At 51.2% G+C, this 16,493-nt stretch overlaps 1 protein-coding gene and 1 long non-coding RNA gene across 3 annotated transcripts in view; both read right to left on the bottom strand.

Moving 5' to 3' along the window:
• KDM6B (lysine demethylase 6B) overlaps positions 1 to 11,614 on the bottom strand; it is a 39,309-nt gene extending 27,695 nt beyond the window's left edge. The window contains 8 exon segments of the mRNA XM_070954529.1: positions 548 to 697; positions 863 to 876; positions 1,014 to 1,181; positions 4,333 to 4,428; positions 5,624 to 5,686; positions 5,689 to 5,857; positions 8,760 to 8,883; positions 11,598 to 11,614. Of these exon segments, the coding sequence (XP_070810630.1) occupies positions 548 to 697; positions 863 to 876; positions 1,014 to 1,181; positions 4,333 to 4,428; positions 5,624 to 5,686; positions 5,689 to 5,857; positions 8,760 to 8,878 (779 nt within the window). The 5' untranslated portion in view covers positions 8,879 to 8,883; positions 11,598 to 11,614.
• Positions 11,615 to 11,680: 66 nt separating this feature from the next.
• Positions 11,681 to 16,493, bottom strand: part of LOC139324765 (uncharacterized) — a 55,830-nt gene continuing 51,017 nt past the window's right edge. For both annotated transcript variants that reach the window (XR_011601071.1, XR_011601070.1), the window contains exon 3: positions 11,681 to 11,735. This is a non-coding gene — a long non-coding RNA (uncharacterized lncRNA). The remainder of the gene's footprint in view (positions 11,736 to 16,493) is intronic.

Raw genomic sequence — 16,493 nt, 5'->3', positions numbered from 1 at the left:
CCATTCCTCCTCCCTCCCTTTGTTCTCTTTCCTCTCTTTTTTCCATCTCTCGTTCCTTCCTTCCTTTTCCTCCTTCCATCATCTATCCTTCCTCCTTTTCCCTTTCCTCTCTTCTTTTCTCCATCTCTCCTTCCTTCCTTCCTTCCTTCCTTCCTTCCTTCCTTCCTTCCTTCCTCTCTCCGTTCTTCTTTTCCCCCTTCCATCCATCCATCCTTCTTCCCATCCTCTTTTCCTTTCCTTCCTCTCTTCTTTCCTCCATTGCTGATTCATTTCTCGGTCCCATTCTTTTCCCCCATCCATCCGTCCATCCTTCCTCCCTTTTCTTTCCTCTCTTCACCATCTCTCCCTTCCTTTCTTTCCATCCTTCATTTTCTCCTTCCATCCATCCTTCCTCTTTTCTTTCCGTCCGTCCCTTACTTTTCTATTTCTCCCTTCCCTTCCTCTTCAAAATCAGTCTAACCTTCCTTCTTTCTTCCCTCCCTCTTTTCCTCCTTCCCTCCCTCCCTCCCTGGGGAGGCCTAGCCTTAAAGTGGGGAGTCCGCCTTACTTGTCTGTCTGGGGCTGCCATGTTCTTGCGTTCCTGGCCCCAAAGGTCTCCATGAAGGGGGTTCCATAATCCAGGCTTGGGCAGCTGATAATGGGGATTGCCGGGGACTCCGGGGCCGGACAGGTGCTGGCCCACCCCATTACCACCATTCTGCTCCCCGGCAGGCATTGGCAGAAAGAGAGCAAGAGGAGAGGGGTCACAGCCTCCAAATCCCCACCGCCTCCTCCTTCCCTTATCCCGCCCCCCCGGTTGCCCCACATCCTTCCCCCCTCGATGGGGAGCCAGAGCTCCCAGCAAGAGACGAGGCTGACCTACAGAACGATTTCTCCCTTAAAAAAATAAAAAAAGCCAGCAATCCCAAGCAAAAGGCGAAAGCAGCGGCCGAAAAGGATGGGAGGCCATGAAGCATGCGCAGAGTGCTAGCGGGGAGCGGGGGGGGCAACGGGACGGGCAAGGGCTTCGCTACCTGGTCGGGACTAGTGCTCCTCCGCCTTTTCATGGGAGCCGGCATCTCTTCGCTGTGGCCCGGGTGGGCTGGGTGCTGGACCGGCGGGATGGGCTGGACCACGGGGGGCTCCATGGGGGGGCCGGGCCTCTTGAGTTGGGGGTTGCGCTTAGCCGAGAAATTCCTTTTCTGGGGAAGCAGAGAGGGAAGGCACGAGAGAAGAATTGGTCCGGAAAATATTCGCTTTTTTCTGCTAAAACCCGACTCACAAGGTCTTTCCGCGAATACAGGGAAGATTTAGGACAGGGCTGTCCAATTTTGGTAGCTTGTAAGACTTGTGGACTTCAACTCCCAGAATTCCACAGCCAGCCATCTTGACTAGGGAATTCTGGGAGTTGAAGTTCATGCAATTTAAAAGCTACATAGATTGTTCTAGGACAGGGGTCTCCAACCTTGGCCACTCTAAGACGTGTGGACTTCAACTCCCAGAATCCCCTCAGCCAGTTATGTTGAGTGGGGAATTCTGGGAGTTGAAGTCCATGCATCTTAAAAGGTTGAAAAATGCTGTTCTAGGACAAGAATCTCCAAACTTGGTGGTTTTAAGATGCGTGGACTTCGACTCCCAGAATCCTCCAGCCAGCCATCTTGAGTGGGGAATTCTGGGAGTTGAAGTTCATACGTCTTAAAAGCTGCCTAGATTGAAAAACGTTGTTCTAGGAGAGGGATTCTCCAAACTTGGCCACTTGAAGACTTGTAGACTTCAACTCCCAGAATCCTCCAGCCAGTCATCTTGACCGAGGAATTCTGGGAGTTGAAGTCCATGCAATTTAAAAGATACATAGATTGAAAAACGCTGTTCTAGGAGAGGGATTCTCCAACCTTGGCCCCTCTAAGACTTGTGGACTTCAACTCCCAGAATCCCCTCAGCCAGTTATGTTGAGTGGGGAATTCTGGGAGTTGAAGTCCATGCATCTTAAAAGGTTGAAAAATGCTGTTCTAGGACAGGAGTCTCCAAACTTGGCGATTTTAAGACGTGTGGACTTCAATTCCCAGAACTCCTCAGCCAGCCATCTTGACCAGGGAATTCTGGGAGCTGAAGTTCATGGAATTTAAAAGATACATAGATTGAAAAACGTTGTTTTCACAAAACTCATCCAGACCCAAGTAGTCCTGGACTTACAACCATTCGTTTAGTGACCGTTCGAAGATACAACGGCCCTGAAAAACGCGATTTATGACTGTTTTTCACACTTATGACCGTTGTAGTGTCCTAGGGCGTCATAGCCATTTTGTGACCTTCTGACCAGCGAAGTCAACGGGCAAGCCAGATTCATTTAACAGTTGTGTGACTCACTTAACGACTCACTTTACAATGGTGGTAAGACAGGTCGTAAAACGGAGGGAAGCTCACTTATAAAATGTGTCCCTTAGCAACAGAAATTTTGGGCCCCGTTGTGGTCGTAAATTGAGGACTACCTGTATTCCAGAAACCATTTTGCAATTCCTTCATTTTTAGCAATGACTTGAAGGAAGCATTTTTAAAGAAAGGATGATTTTAAAAATAGCATTTTTTTTTTTTTTAGAAAGAACGAAAAAAGGATCCAGGAATGACAAGAACAACAGAAAAAGAAAACCCCTAGAAAGAGGTCAATCAGAAATGGGCCAGAGCCGTGATGGTGAACCTATGGCATGCGTGCCAGAGGTGGCACGTACCGCCCTCTCTGTGGGCACACGGCTCTTCTGGTTTCCAGCACATACATGTGCGCAGGCCAGCAGATCTTCGCGGACGCTGGAGAACCAGAAAATGGCCTGAAAACGGCCTGAAAAATAGGCCATTTTGGGGCCATTTTCTGGGCTGTTTTCTGAGGCATTTTTGGGCCGTTTTCCGGGCTATTTTCAGGCCATTTTTCAGCTGTTTTCCGGCTGTTTTTGCCTGAAAAGCAGCCAAAAACGGCCTAACAATAGCCCGGAAACGGCCCCAAAAAACGGCAAAAAAACAGGCATGTGCGCGCTAGCCAGCTGGTCTTCGAGTTTCCGATAGTCCAGTGCTACAATGCGCGCACATGCACAGTCGTTCCAGTTTGGGCACTGAGGGCTGAAAACGGCCTAAAAACAACCCAAAAAAAAGAGGCTGTTTTTCGGGCCATTTTCTGGGCTGTTTTCTGAGGCATTTTTGGGCCGTTTTCCGGGCTATTTTCAGGCCATTTTTGGACTGTTTTCCGGCTGTTTTTGCCTGAAAAGCAGCCAAAAACGGCCTAACAATAGCCCGGAAACGGCCCCAAAAACGGCAAAAAAACAGGCATGTGCGCGCTAGCCAGCTGGTCTTCGAGTTTCCGATAGTCCAGTGCTACAATGTGCACACATGCACAGTCGTTCCAGTTTGGGCACTGAGGGCTGAAAACGGCCTAAAAACAACCCAAAAAAAAGAGGCTGTTTTTCGGGCCATTTTCTGGGCTGTTTTCTGAGGCATTTTTGGGCTGTTTTCCGGGCTATTTTCAGGCCATTTTTCGGGCCATTTTTGGGCTGTTTTCCGGCTGTTTTTACCTGAAAAATGGCCCAAAACGACCTAACAATAGCCCAGAAACGGCCCCCAAAACAGCAAAAAAAAATACGCATGTGCGCGCTAGCCAGCTGGTTTTCGAGTTTCCGGTACTCCAGCGCTCCAATGCGCGCACATGCACAGGCGTTCCAGTTTAGGCACTCAGTGCTGAAAACGGCCTAAAAACAACCCCAAAAAAAGAGGCTGTTTTTCGGGCCATTTTCTGGACTGTTTTCTGAGCCATTTTTTGGCCATTTTCCGTGCTGTTTTCCAGGCTATTTTCAGGCCATTTTTGAGCTGTTTTCCGGCTGTTTTTGCCTGAAAAACAGCCTAACAATAGTCCGGAAACGGCCCCCAAAACAGCCAAAAAACAGGCATGTGCGCGCCAGCCAGCTGGTTTCCGGCGCTCGCACATTCACGCATGTTCTGGTTTTGGCCCTCGGTGCCGAAAAGGTTCGCCATCACTGCTTAAGTGGGGGGTGGCGGGGGGGAAGGGACCTCAAAGGAAGAGTTTCAGCCATTTTCTTTAAATAAAAGATGCAGATTTTTTTTTAAAAAAAAAGGGGGGGGGAACCCGGCTCCTCTTTTATATTTTTTTAGTTAATATTTGGAAAAATGCAAAAAAAAAATTCCCCAAGGGAGCAATTCTCCCAAAAACATCTGGAAACAGTGATCGACACGCCTTGGTTGCAGAACGAGAAAAATCGGCCCGAAATATTTGTTGAAGGGGGGGGGGGGAGAGAAGTAGAGATGGAGCCTCCCCCGTTTTTGGGGAACGGGGGTGAATACGGGGCTTCTTACCTCAAGATGTAACAGGTTCCAGACTTGTTGTAAAGGGGGTAAAACTTTGTGCCGGTGATGAGATGACCCCCCCGAATGGAAATTCCACAGCTGAGCCTGAAAAAAGGGGGAAAGGATGGGGTGGGAGGAAGAAGAGACAGAAACCACGTTAAAAAAGAAAGAAAGAAAAAAAGTTAAAAGCTTTTCTTCACCGAGTTTGGGAAACGTTTTCCCACTGGAAGAGCCGCAATATCTCCTGGTGGCCTCCCATCCAAAGAAACCAACCAGGCCAGACTGTTCTTAGCTTGGCTTTTGAACCTGGGGGAGGCTGATGAACAAAAGACTGGGGTGCTTTCTTTGTCTTCCTCAATAATATTTGGGGCAGTAGTTTGGGGCAGTGGTTAAGGCAGGAAACAGGGAGATCGGTGAATTCTAGTTCTGTTTGGGCACAAAAGCCAATTGGGTGACTTTGGGCCAATCACCAGGAGACTGGGAGTTCTAGTCCCGCCTTAGGCAGGAAAGCGTGCTGGGTGACTTGGGGCCAATCACCAGGAGACTGGGAGTTCTAGTCCTGCCTTAGGCAGGAAAGCGTGCTGGGGTGACTTGGGGCCAATCACCAGGAGACTGGGAATTCTAGTCCCGCCTTAGGCAGGAAAGCGTGCTGGGTGACTTGGGGCCAATCACCAGGAGACTGGGAATTATAGTCCTGCCTTAGGCAGGAAAGCGTGCTGGGGTGACTTGGGCCATCACCAGGAGCAGTGAGTTCTAGTCCCACCTTAGGCAGGAAAGCGTGCTGGGTGACTTGCGGCCAATCACCAGGAGATTGGGAGTTCTAGTCCCGCCTTAGGCAGGAAAGCATGCTGGGTGACTTGGGGCCAATCACCAGGAGACTGGGAGTTCTAGTCCCACCTTAGGTATCCAACCTGGCTGGATCACTTTGGGCCAATCACCAGGAGGACAGTGAGTTTCTAGTCCCACCTTAAAACATCAAGGCCAGCTAGGTAACTTTGGGCCAATCACCAGGAGACGGTGAGTTCTAGTCCCACCTCAGGCATCAAATTCCGCTGGGTGACCATGTCATGCCAGTCATTCTCTCAGCCCAACCCACCTCACAGGGAATAAGCTCGCCGCCTTGAATTTTTTCGTGGAAAATAGAAAGGCGGGATAAAACTAAACATTTTTTATTTATTTTTTTTTAGCAAAGAAGGATGGGAACGCCCCGGCTCCCTCCGGTCATCCAACCCCCCCTCTGCTGCTCCTCCCCGAGGCCCCACCTCCGGCACACCCCTCCGTCCCGTGGCCCTCCTCCTACCTGTTGTAGCCTCCCGATCCGGGCGTGCATTTCTCCGTAGCTCCCATAATCGCGCTGGTACCCGGGGCGGCGTTTTGATAGCACCGAATGGCTTCCTCGCAATCTTGCTCGGACTCGTAGATCTCCCCCAGCTGTTCCCAGAGGTGAGGCTGGCCCTGGTCCCGGAGCAGAGCCTGGACGCAGCCATGGATGGCCTCCAGCTTCCCGTGGAGGGGGCGGGGGGGAAGATTCCTGTGGGGGGGGTGGAGAGAGAGAGAGAGAGAGGGAGAGAGAGAGGAACAAGAAAGGAGAGAGCGATGAGCAGGCAGCGAAGAAGTCCGGCGACTGGGGAAGGGATGCTAGGGGATGTTACAGGGGTCTCAAAGGGGGTTCCTACAGGATATGGGGTGAGGGGGGGGGGGTTAAGAAGGACCCAGCAAAGGAGAGGTGAGAGCAGGGGTGGGGGTGGGGGGGCAGCAAAGAAGCCGAAAGGACAAGAGCTGTGCAGCACAGAGTAAGCAGGAGAACGAAGCAAGCGAGCAGGAGGTTTGCGGTCCATGCAGAAGGATAATTTGCAGCTCAGGGTTGAGTGGGAGGGTCTTTGGGGGGGGTCTCTTAAATCGGGGGGGTGGGGGGGTAAAGGGGGTACGGGTTTCTTGCAAGACGTTTCGTGACCCAGCTTGGTAACACTATCAGTGCTAGGAGGCAGTGAGGTTTGCGGAGATGATGATGATGATGAGGAGGAGGAGGAGGAGGAGGAGGAGGAGGAGGAGGAGGAGGAGGAGGAGGACTGTAGGGCCCATTGGTGCACTCTGAGTTTGGTTGGTTTTCTTGCGCACGTTCCATGACCCAACTAGGTAACAGTATCAGTGTTACAAGGGAGGGAGGTTTGTGGAGAGGAGGAGGAAAGAGAGGAGAAGAGGAGAAGAAAGGGGGGAGGACTGTGGGGTCCTTGGTGCTCTCTAAGCTTGGTGGTTTTCTTTAAGACGTTTCATGACCCAACTAGGGAACATCATCAGTGCTGGAAGGAATGGTCTGCTTGCACCTTTTCTCAGGTGCAATGAGGGGGAGGGGGTGTCTTGGGCCTTTCTCCTCCCCTCCTATGCAAAACCCGGGCGGCCTAGCCCCACCACCCCCCAGGCCAGGCCAGGCCAGGCACGAGACTCACCCGGGGGCATAGTAGCCTTTGCTGTACTGCCCCAAATTAGCACCATGGCTTGGCGGCAACGATAGGGGCAGAGGTGGCTGGACGGCACTGGCGGAACACCTGGCGGGGGGGAAAACCGGGGCGGGTGAGAAAGGCAGAACGGAGGTGGCTTTCTTCGTCCAAGGCCCCTTGTGACCATTTGGGGCAGGGGGGTCTCTCTCTCTCTCTTTCGAGGCGAAGGGAAAGGAAGCAGAGCAGGCGACACCGAAACTGCCCACCCGCTCAATTTGGGAGAGGAAGGGGAGGCGGAAACGGCTTCGACGGGGCAAGCGAACGCGGACAAACTTCTTCCGACGGAAAGGCAGGGCAGCAGCTGAAGCGAAGCCTGGTTGAAGCTGGCGGGAATTTGGGAAAGGGGAAAAAAAAAAAAAAAGACCCTCCGGATAAACGGGACGAGCCCACCAAGAGAGTTTATTCTCCGGTCTTCTGAGCTCAATCGTCTTCCGTAAATTCCCTTGAGGGATGGGAGTCTTAGGCAAATGAATGGAGCCGAGTTTTTTCCTGGCCGGATGCCTTTCCTGCCTTTCCTGTTGCAAATGAGGAGTTTTGTTCGGCAGATATATATATTATATATATATATATATATATATATATATATATATATATATATATATATATATATATATATATATATACTCATTCTGCTCAGAAAGAGAAATATCTGCCCCGACCTAGTATCGAACTCACAGCCTCCTGATTGGGAGGCGAGAGCTCCGCCTCTAGGCCACCGCACCACTCTTCTTCTGAGCTCAATAAAGGGGAATAGTTGCAGCTCAGGATTGAAAGGAGGGGTCCTTGGTGGTCTCTGTTTGGTGGTTTTCTTGCAGACGTTTCACGACCGAACTAGGCAACCTCATCAGGGCCGGCAGGGAAAGGTGTTTGCATATCCAGACCTGATGAGGTTGCCTAGTTGGGTCGTGAAACGTCTTGCAAGGAAACCACCAAGCTCAGAGACCACCAAGGACCCCCTCTCTTCTCGCTCAGGAGGCACTAAGGCCCACGTTAGCGGACTGCAGGTAGTCCTCGACTTACGGCCGCAAATTGAGCCTGGAATTACGGTCATGAGTCATATACGTCGTTAAGCAATTCAGCACATAAGCAGAAATTGGATTTTATGACATTTTCGTGGCGGGCATTAAACGAATCCCCGTGGCCATTAAGAGAATGAAAAGTTGTTAAGTGAACAATGCAGTCGTTAAGCAAAACCCCTTGTCTGGAATGGTGTTTTTTTTTGCCAGGAAAATAACAATAAATACTCGTTTCTGACAAAAAAAAACATTATCGGGCGCGCGTCACAACTGAGGGATGCGGGCAAACGGCCATCAATCCGGATCGACTGCTGAGCGTCCAAATTGCGATCACGTGATGGCGGTCAGAACTTTGAATTTGAGGTCCTAAAAGTCCCTTCGTGGGGCTCCGTCATCACATCAAAACGGTTGCTAAGCAAACGTTCGTAAGTCGAGGACCACCTGTGCGGCAGAGCCCATTTACTCTGCATACGGGGAACAGTCCTCGACGTACAACCACAATCGAGGCCAGCATTTCTGTTGCTAAGCGAGACAGCTGTTAAGTGAGTTCCCCGCTCCCTTTTTACGCCCATCGGGGGGGGTAATGCTGCAAACGGTCGTTAAGTGTGACAAACGTCGTAACTTCACTTTTTTTTTTTTAAAAGGGCCATCGTCACTCTCGACAGCCACTAAACGAATGGTTGTAAGTCGAGAACTACCTGTACATATTAATTTATCTAGCAAACTTATTTTATACCAATAATTCTCAAATTTCATTTATAAAAACAAGGATTTGGAAGCAAAAATGAGTGGGGAGGGGGGGAAGCCAAGCTGATTGAGACACCCCGGGAGCTGTTGACCCCACCACCACCACCACTGCCCAACACCCCCACCAGGGCTGTCCCGCGAACCCGCCCCCCTTCCCCCTCGCCAGAATACCTGCCCCCCCGGGAGCCATGGACGAGAATGGCACGAACTCCAGGCTCCACTACAACCCAGGTTGCCGAGAGAAAAAGGGTCCCGCCCAGCACGGACCCCTAACTGTTCCAACGTTCGATGCATCCAGTCTGCGGGCGGAAAAGAGAGACGGGGTTAGGGGGGGGCGGACCGGCAGAGGATGGAGACATTTCCCCCCCCCCACCGCCCTTTTTATACCGCTTGATTTAATTTAACTCTTTTCCTAAATACCCCCTTTCTACAAATACGAGCCTCTTCCCTTCGGTTGAGCTTCTGTGCTCTGATAATGGGAGCTTTTAGTTGGACAAAGGGCCCATTTGGGTGCCAGTTTAATAAAAGGCAGCGAGGCGGAAACCAGGAGCGTGTGAGTTCTAGTCCTTCCTTAGTTTTATTACATTTATACATTTTTATCTTGCCGGGTTTTTTTTTTTTTTTTTACTTTATTAAGTAACTGAAGGTATGAAACGTCTCTGATACTCCTTCCCTGCTTTTCCCACAACAACCCTGTGAGGTGGGCTGAGAGAGAGAGACAGGGATGGGCCCAAAATCACCCAATCGGTTTTCATGCCTAAGGCGGGACTAGAACTCCCAGTCGCCTGATGATTGGCACAAAAATCACCCAGCCACTCTTCATGCCTAAAGCAGGACTATAACTCCCAGTCTCCTGGTGATTGGCACAAAGTTACCCAGCCACCCTTCATGCCTAAGGCGGGATTAGAACTCCCAGTCGCCTGAATGATTGGCACAAGTTACCCAGCCGCCCTTCATGCCTAAGGCAGGACTATAACTCCCAGTCTCCTGGTGATTGGCACAAAGTTACCCAGCCACCCTTCATGCCTAAGGCGGGACTAGAACTCCCAGTCACCTGGTGATTGGCACAAAGTTACCCAGCCACCCTTCATGCCTAAGGTGGGACTAGAACTCCCAGTCTCCTGGTGATTGGCACAAAGTTACCCAGCCGCCCTTCATGCCTAAGGCGGGACTAGTACTCCCAGTCGCCTGGTGATTGGCCCAAAGTCACCCAGCCAGCTTTTCATGCCTAAGGCGGGACTAGAATTCACCATCCTCCCTGTTTCTAGACCAGCGCCTTAACCACCAGACCAAACTGACTCTTCTTTGGCACAAGGCCTAAATGGTGGTTTGGGACCAAGAAAGGAAAGACAAACCAAGTCTGAAGATGCACAGACATAGTTGCCAGAGGTCCAGACAGACCAGAAGGCTCAAATAATAGCTCATTAATCAACGATATAAAATGCGGGTCTCCCGATTTTTGGCAACTTTAAGATTGGTGGAGTTCAACTCCCAGAATTCCTCAGTCACTTTAAGACTAGTAGACTTCAATTCCCAGAATTCCTCAGTCACTTTAAGACTGGAAGACTTCAACTCCCAGAATTCCTGTCACTTTAAGACTGGAGGACTTCAACTCCCAGAATTCCTCAGTCACTTTAAGACTGGAGGACTTCACTCCCAGAATTCCTTAGTCACTTTAAGACTAGTAGACTTCAATTCCCAGAATTCCTCAGTCACTTTAACACTGGAGGACTTCACTCCCAGAATTCCTCAGTCACTTTAAGACTGGAGGACTTCAACTCCCAGAATTCCTTAGTCACTTTAAGACTAGTAGACTTCAATTCCCAGAATTCCTCAGTCACTTTAAGACTGGAGGACTTCAACTCCCAGAATTCCTTAGTCACTTTAAGACTAGTAGACTTCAATTCCCAGAATTCCTGTCACTTTAACACTGGAGGACTTCACTCCCAGAATTCCTCAGTCACTTTAAGACTGGAGGACTTCAACTCCCAGAATTCCTTAGTCACTTTAAGACTAGTAGACTTCAATTCCCAGAATTCCTCAGTCACTTTAAGACTAGTAGATTTCAATTCCCAGAATTCCTCAGTCACTTTAAGACTGGAGGACTTCAACTCCCAGAATTCCTTAGTCACTTTAAGACTAGTAGACTTCAATTCCCAGAATTCCTCAGTCACTTTAAGACTGGAGGACTTCAACTCCCAGAATTCCTTAGTCACTTTAAGACTAGTAGATTTCAATTCCCAGAATTCCTCAGTCACTTTAAGACTAGTAGACTTCAATTCCCAGAATTCCTCAGTCACTTTAAGACTGGAGGACTTCAACTCCCAGAATTCCTTAGTCACTTTAAGACTAGTAGATTTCAATTCCCAGAATTCCTCAGTCACTTTAAGACTGGAGGACTTCAACTCCCAGAATTCCTTAGTCACTTTAAGACTAGTAGACTTCAATTCCCAGAATTCCTCAGTCACTTTAAGACTGGAGGACTTCAACTCCCAGAATTCCTTAGTCACTTTAAGACTAGTAGATTTCAATTCCCAGAATTTCTCAATCACTTTAAAACTGGTGGACTTCAACTCCCAGAATTCCTCAGTCACTTTAAGACTGGAGGACTTCAACTCCCAGAATTCCTCAGTCACTTTAACACTGATTGACTTCACTCCCAGAATTCCTCAGTCACTTTAAGATTGATGGACTTCAACTCCCAGAAGTCCCCAGCCAGTCATGTAGGATAACTTTCTTAATAGATGGTGGGTATACAGTAAACGTCATATATCTTGACTTCAGTAAAGTGAAGAAGAAAAAAAAAGAGAGCTGGCTGGGGATTTCTGGGAATTGAAGTCCACCAGGCTTAAATTGGCCAGATTTGGAGACCCCTGATATAAGAACTACCTTCCAGCCATGTTATTAGCGGAGCCATTTTGTACTTTTAATCCTGTTTGACACCCCCCCCAGGCCCCAAATCCTCATCTCTCGTGCACCCCAGGCACCCCCTTCCCCAAAGCCCATCTCTTACCTTTCTGCCGCTGTGGACGCGTCTTCGTTCCCCACCCTCCACCCCCCCAGATCCAGGTGACGGGCGCCCCCCCCCAGCCGCTGATAATTTAGACCTCCTCCGGTCTAAAGCCTCCGGCGGTCACAACCACATATAATCCTGCGAGAAAAGGAGAGAGAGAGAGAGGGGAAAAAAAAATCAGACATTTGCACCTATAACGCTTTGCACCACCCCAAATGTGCGTTCCGACAACCCCATTGACTCCCTTGTTCTGTGCCCCCCCAAAAAAACCCAGGAAGGGTCAGGGTTTGTACGCGGCCCACCGATTCCCAAGCTTGGAAATAGCCTTTTCCCTCTTTTTAGGGGGAACTTTCGCACCCAGAACCCTTAAAAAAAAAAAAAAACCCTAAAGGTTGTTAAGGTTGTGTGAATGCGATTTTGGAAGGGGGAAATGGGGGGTTTGGGAGCGGGTGGAAAGAACCCGGGTTTGGAAAAAAGCAGCAATTTTCCCTTCCAGCTTCTGAGCCGAGTTCTAAGATGGGCCAGACCTTTCCTTGGCTCTGGCTGGGAGCGATGGGAGTTGTAGTCCCTCTGAAAGGAAAAGGGGAAAGGGACGGGGGTATAAAATCCAGAGATGCATGCATTTCCCTACGGGGGAAAAGAACCCAGGTTTCATTTTAGGGTTTCTTAAAAAATAATAATAATAATCATCCCGACACGCTTTTAGGGAGCATTCCCACGACACGCGTCTCTCTGAACCCGCATCTTTGCAAAAGCCTCGGCTTCCCCCTTTTTTTTTTTCATCTCCAGCCCTACTTTCAGCATGTGGAAGGCGACCCCAGCGTCCAAAGCCCGGAGAGGCGGAAGAGGCTGCCTTTTCCGCCGCTTTCGGGGGTCGTTTCCATCCCACGTTCCCAATTAACTCACTTCGCTCCGGGCAGGAGAGGGTTAACCCTGGGCGGTGTGTGTGTGTGTTTTTTTTTTTAATCTCCCGCCCATCAGCGCGGGCCCCGCCTATCAGCGCGGGAGGGAGGAGACCTTCTCGTCCCGCGTCCAATGGAACGCCTGGATTGGAAGCTGAGAAGGCGGGGCCTCTTTGTTTCGCCCGCCTTCGAGGTTAACCCCTGCCCCGCCGGCTGTTTCTATAGCCGAGATGCCTTTCTCCAGCCGAGCAGCCAATCGCGCCCCCTCCTCCCGACGGTCACCAATCAGCTTTCGCCTTGAGCTTCCAGAGGGGTCTGAAACCATAGAGATAAATGAGGAGGGGCGGCTGAGATCCGCACTCTCGATCAGCGATTGCTACTGCCTGGCCAGCTGATGAGAGGGGGGGGAAGAGGCAGCCAAAGGCAGACTATGAGATAGATACAGTGCTTAGGCTGGAAGATGGGCGGACTTCAACTCCCAGAATTCCCCAGGCAGCCATGCTGCCTGGGGAATTCTGGGAGTTGAAGTCCGCCCATCTTCTAGCCGCTAAGGTTGGGAAACAATGGACTAGAAGTCACCCAGAATCCCCCAGCTGGCTTTTATGCCTAAGGCAGAACTAGAACTCGGGGTCTCCTCGTTTCTACAAGTAGTCCTCGATTGACGACCCCGATTGAGCCCAACCTTTCCGTCGTTAAGTGAAACACGTGCTAAGTGAGCTTCGTCCCGTTTTACGACTTTTCTCGCCGCTCTTGTTAAAGTGAATCGCTGCAGCTATTAAACGAGTCACACGGGGTTGTTCAGTGAATCTGGCGTCTCCCTTGTCGGAAGGCCACAAAAGGGGACGCCGCCAGGACACTGACACCGTCGTTAAGTACGAGTCCGGGCCCCAAGCGTCTGAATTGGGACCACGTGACCAGGAGGAGGCTGCAACGGTCACAGGTAGGAAAAACGGTCGTCAGTCACTATTTTCAATCCCGTGGTAACTCCGAACGGTCACTAGATAAACGAGGAATTTCCTAACAGCGAGGACAATTAACCAGTGGAACTCCTTGCCACCAGAAATTGTGGGTGTTCCATCACTGGAGGCTTTTAAGAAGAGACTGGATACTTATCTGAAATGGTAAATGCTTGAGCTAGAAGACCTCCGACGTCCCTTCCTGCTCTATTTTGATCGCATTACATATTTGTCTGAAACGGTAGAGCCGTGATGGCGAACCTATGGCACGCGTGCCGCAAGTGACACGGAGAGCCATCTCTCCGGGCACACGAGCCATCGCCCGTTGCTCTTCCGGGCTCCGGCAGCTGGTCTTCACACACCTGGGAGCGCCGGAAATTGGAAGAGGAGTCACTCAGTGTGCATGTGCGCACCAGGAGGATGATTTTCCGGAACACGCATGTGCACCGGCCACCTGGTTTTCCGGTTTCTGGTGCGCACCAGCTGACCGGCGTGCGTGTGCATGCCAGAAACCGGAAGCCCAGGTGGTCGGTGCGCATGCGTGTGCCGGAAGATCTTCTTCCCGGCGTGTGTATGTTTTCCAGGTGACTGCTTTTCCAATTTCCGGCGCTCCCACGCGCTTGAAGACCAGCGGCCCGGAGCACCGGAAGCCGGGCGAGCAACGGGCTGCTCCTCCGGTTTCCGGCATGTCCGCGCGCTCCGGTTTCGGCACTCGGTGCTGAAAAGTTTCGCCGTCACTGGTATTATAGGGTCTCCTGCTTGAGCCTAGAAGACGTCCAGCCAGTGGTGAAATCTAAATTTTTTTACTACCGGTTCTGTGGGCGTGGCTTGGGGGCATGGTGTGGCTTGGTGGGCGTGGCTTGGGGGCATGGTGTGGCTTGGTGGGCGTGGCTTGGTGGGCATGGCAGGGGAAGGATACTGCAATATCTCCATTCCCTCTCCACTCCAGGGGAAGGATACTGCAAAATATCCATTCCCGCTCCACTCCAGGGGAAGGATATTGCAAAATATCCATTCCCATCCCACTCCAGGGGAAGGATACTGCAAAATATCCATTCCCTCTCCACTCCAGGGGAAGGATATTGCAAAATCCCCATTCCCTCACCACTCTGGGGCCAGCCAGAGGTGGTATTTGCCGGTTCTCCGAACTACTCAAAATTTCCGCTACCGGTTCTCCGAACTGCTCAAAATTTCCGCTACCGGTTCTCCAGAACCTGTCAGAACCTGATGGATTTCACCCCTGCTTCCAGCTCTCTTCAGATTAAAACCGTTTGCCCGCCTGGTGCTTTAACCACGAGACCCAACCGGCTTTTTTTCGGTTCCCTCCATCTTTCCATCTGTAAAATGGGCAGAGCTCAGCGAAGCAGCTCCGGGATGAATGAATGAATAAATGAAGTATTTTTTTCTCCCTCAGGACAAAACCTGGCTCAACTTTCTCTCCCAATCCTTTCCAATTCGACCGGAATTGGGAGCTGCTGTTTTTTCCCACGCCGAAGAGACCTCACGGGAAGGGAGGGCTATGTCCACCCCGCCCCCCAGTGCCTGTGACTCACCCACCCCTCTCCGGCCGTGTCCTGCCAGAAATCGGAGCCAGACAGACGAACCGGCCAAATCCCATCTTTCGTGTGGTCAGGACAAGCTTTTTATAACCAGACACGATCCGTGGGAACCCACCCACCACGTCGGGCTCGGTAAAGAAAACCTGGGTGGGGGTCTCGTCTTCCCCCCCCACCCCCTCCAGCCCCAGATGTGGCTAAGAACCGGCCGTGGCTATTTCTGGAACAGCCCCGAGCTAAGTTTGGCTCCCAAGCAGGCAGGCAGGGTGGTTGCGGTTACAACGGGCCGAGCCGGCCCCTCGTGCGTTGCTTGCACGCCTGCCAAACAGCCGAATGGAAGGCGGGGTGGGGGGGGAGAGAAAAAGGGGAAGTGAGCAGCTGGCAGGACTTCCCTGCACGCCTCCATGCACGAGGGAGGAGGAAGCCGCAAGGCCGAATCACAAACGGCCCCATCACACGTCGGTTTGTGCAACGGGGAGCAAAGTATGACCGTCGCGGTGTGACGGGGCGTGCAAAATCCAGAGGGGAATGAATCACTCGAAGTGGGCAAAGTTGAAGACGCTCTCGAGGTGGCCCACGGAGGGAAGACACGGAGCTTGTCGATCAAAAAGGTCGGCAGTTCGGCGGTTCGAATCCCTAGTACAGATCTCCTGCGTGAGCAGGGGGTTGGAGTAGATGACCTCCAAGGTCCCTTCCAACTCTTATTCTTTTATTATTACAGATAGGCTCCGACTTACAACGGCTCATTTAGGGACCGTTTGACCGTTACAACCGCACTAAAAAAAGTGAGCGATGACCCTTTTTCGCACTCACGACCATTGCAGCATTCTCGCGGTCACATGATCAAAATTCAGATGCTTGGCAGGACTGACTCCTAGTTATGACGGTCGCAGTGTCCCGGGGTCACGCGATCCCCTTTTTGCAACCTTCTGACAAGCATAGTCAACGGGGAAGCCAGATTCGCTTACTGATCACATGATCCACTTAAGGACTGCAAGGATTCACTGAACAGCGGTGGCCAGAACGGTGGTACAATAGGGAAAAGCTCCCTTAAGCACTGTCTCACTTAGCGAAGGGAATTTGGTGCTCCATTGTGGCCATAAGTCGAGAACTCGCTGTATTCTGCTCTGGACCAAGAGGCAGGCAAGACCCCACATGCTTGGTTCATAAGAAGTATTCCGAGCACTGGACAACGCACACTTAAGACAAGGGACACGCATCTCATAACCTCGTCGTGCCGTGCCAGGTTTTCCTCACATTACGACGGTGCGCTCTTTTCCCACCTCCGCACACGTCAAGGCAAAACCCATGAGGCTGAGCACGCAAGAACCCCTGGCTGGTCCTTCTGTGTAGATCCGCAGGGGCAGCGCATTCCCCTGGGAAGTGGGGAGATACCCAAGGACCCCCGTTTGTTGTTCTGCACTGCCTGCGGTAAAAGGCTCCGGCTGGTTTTCCGTCCAGAAACCGGACCACAAAGCTCGG

This window comes from Pituophis catenifer, unplaced genomic scaffold, assembly GCF_029215685.1.
Source record: "Pituophis catenifer annectens isolate HBS135680 unplaced genomic scaffold, rPitCat1.0.hap2 SCAF_15, whole genome shotgun sequence".
NCBI lineage: Eukaryota > Metazoa > Chordata > Lepidosauria > Squamata > Colubridae > Pituophis > Pituophis catenifer.
Note: the sequence above shows the minus strand (reverse complement) of the source record. Positions and strands in the feature narration are given on the sequence as shown.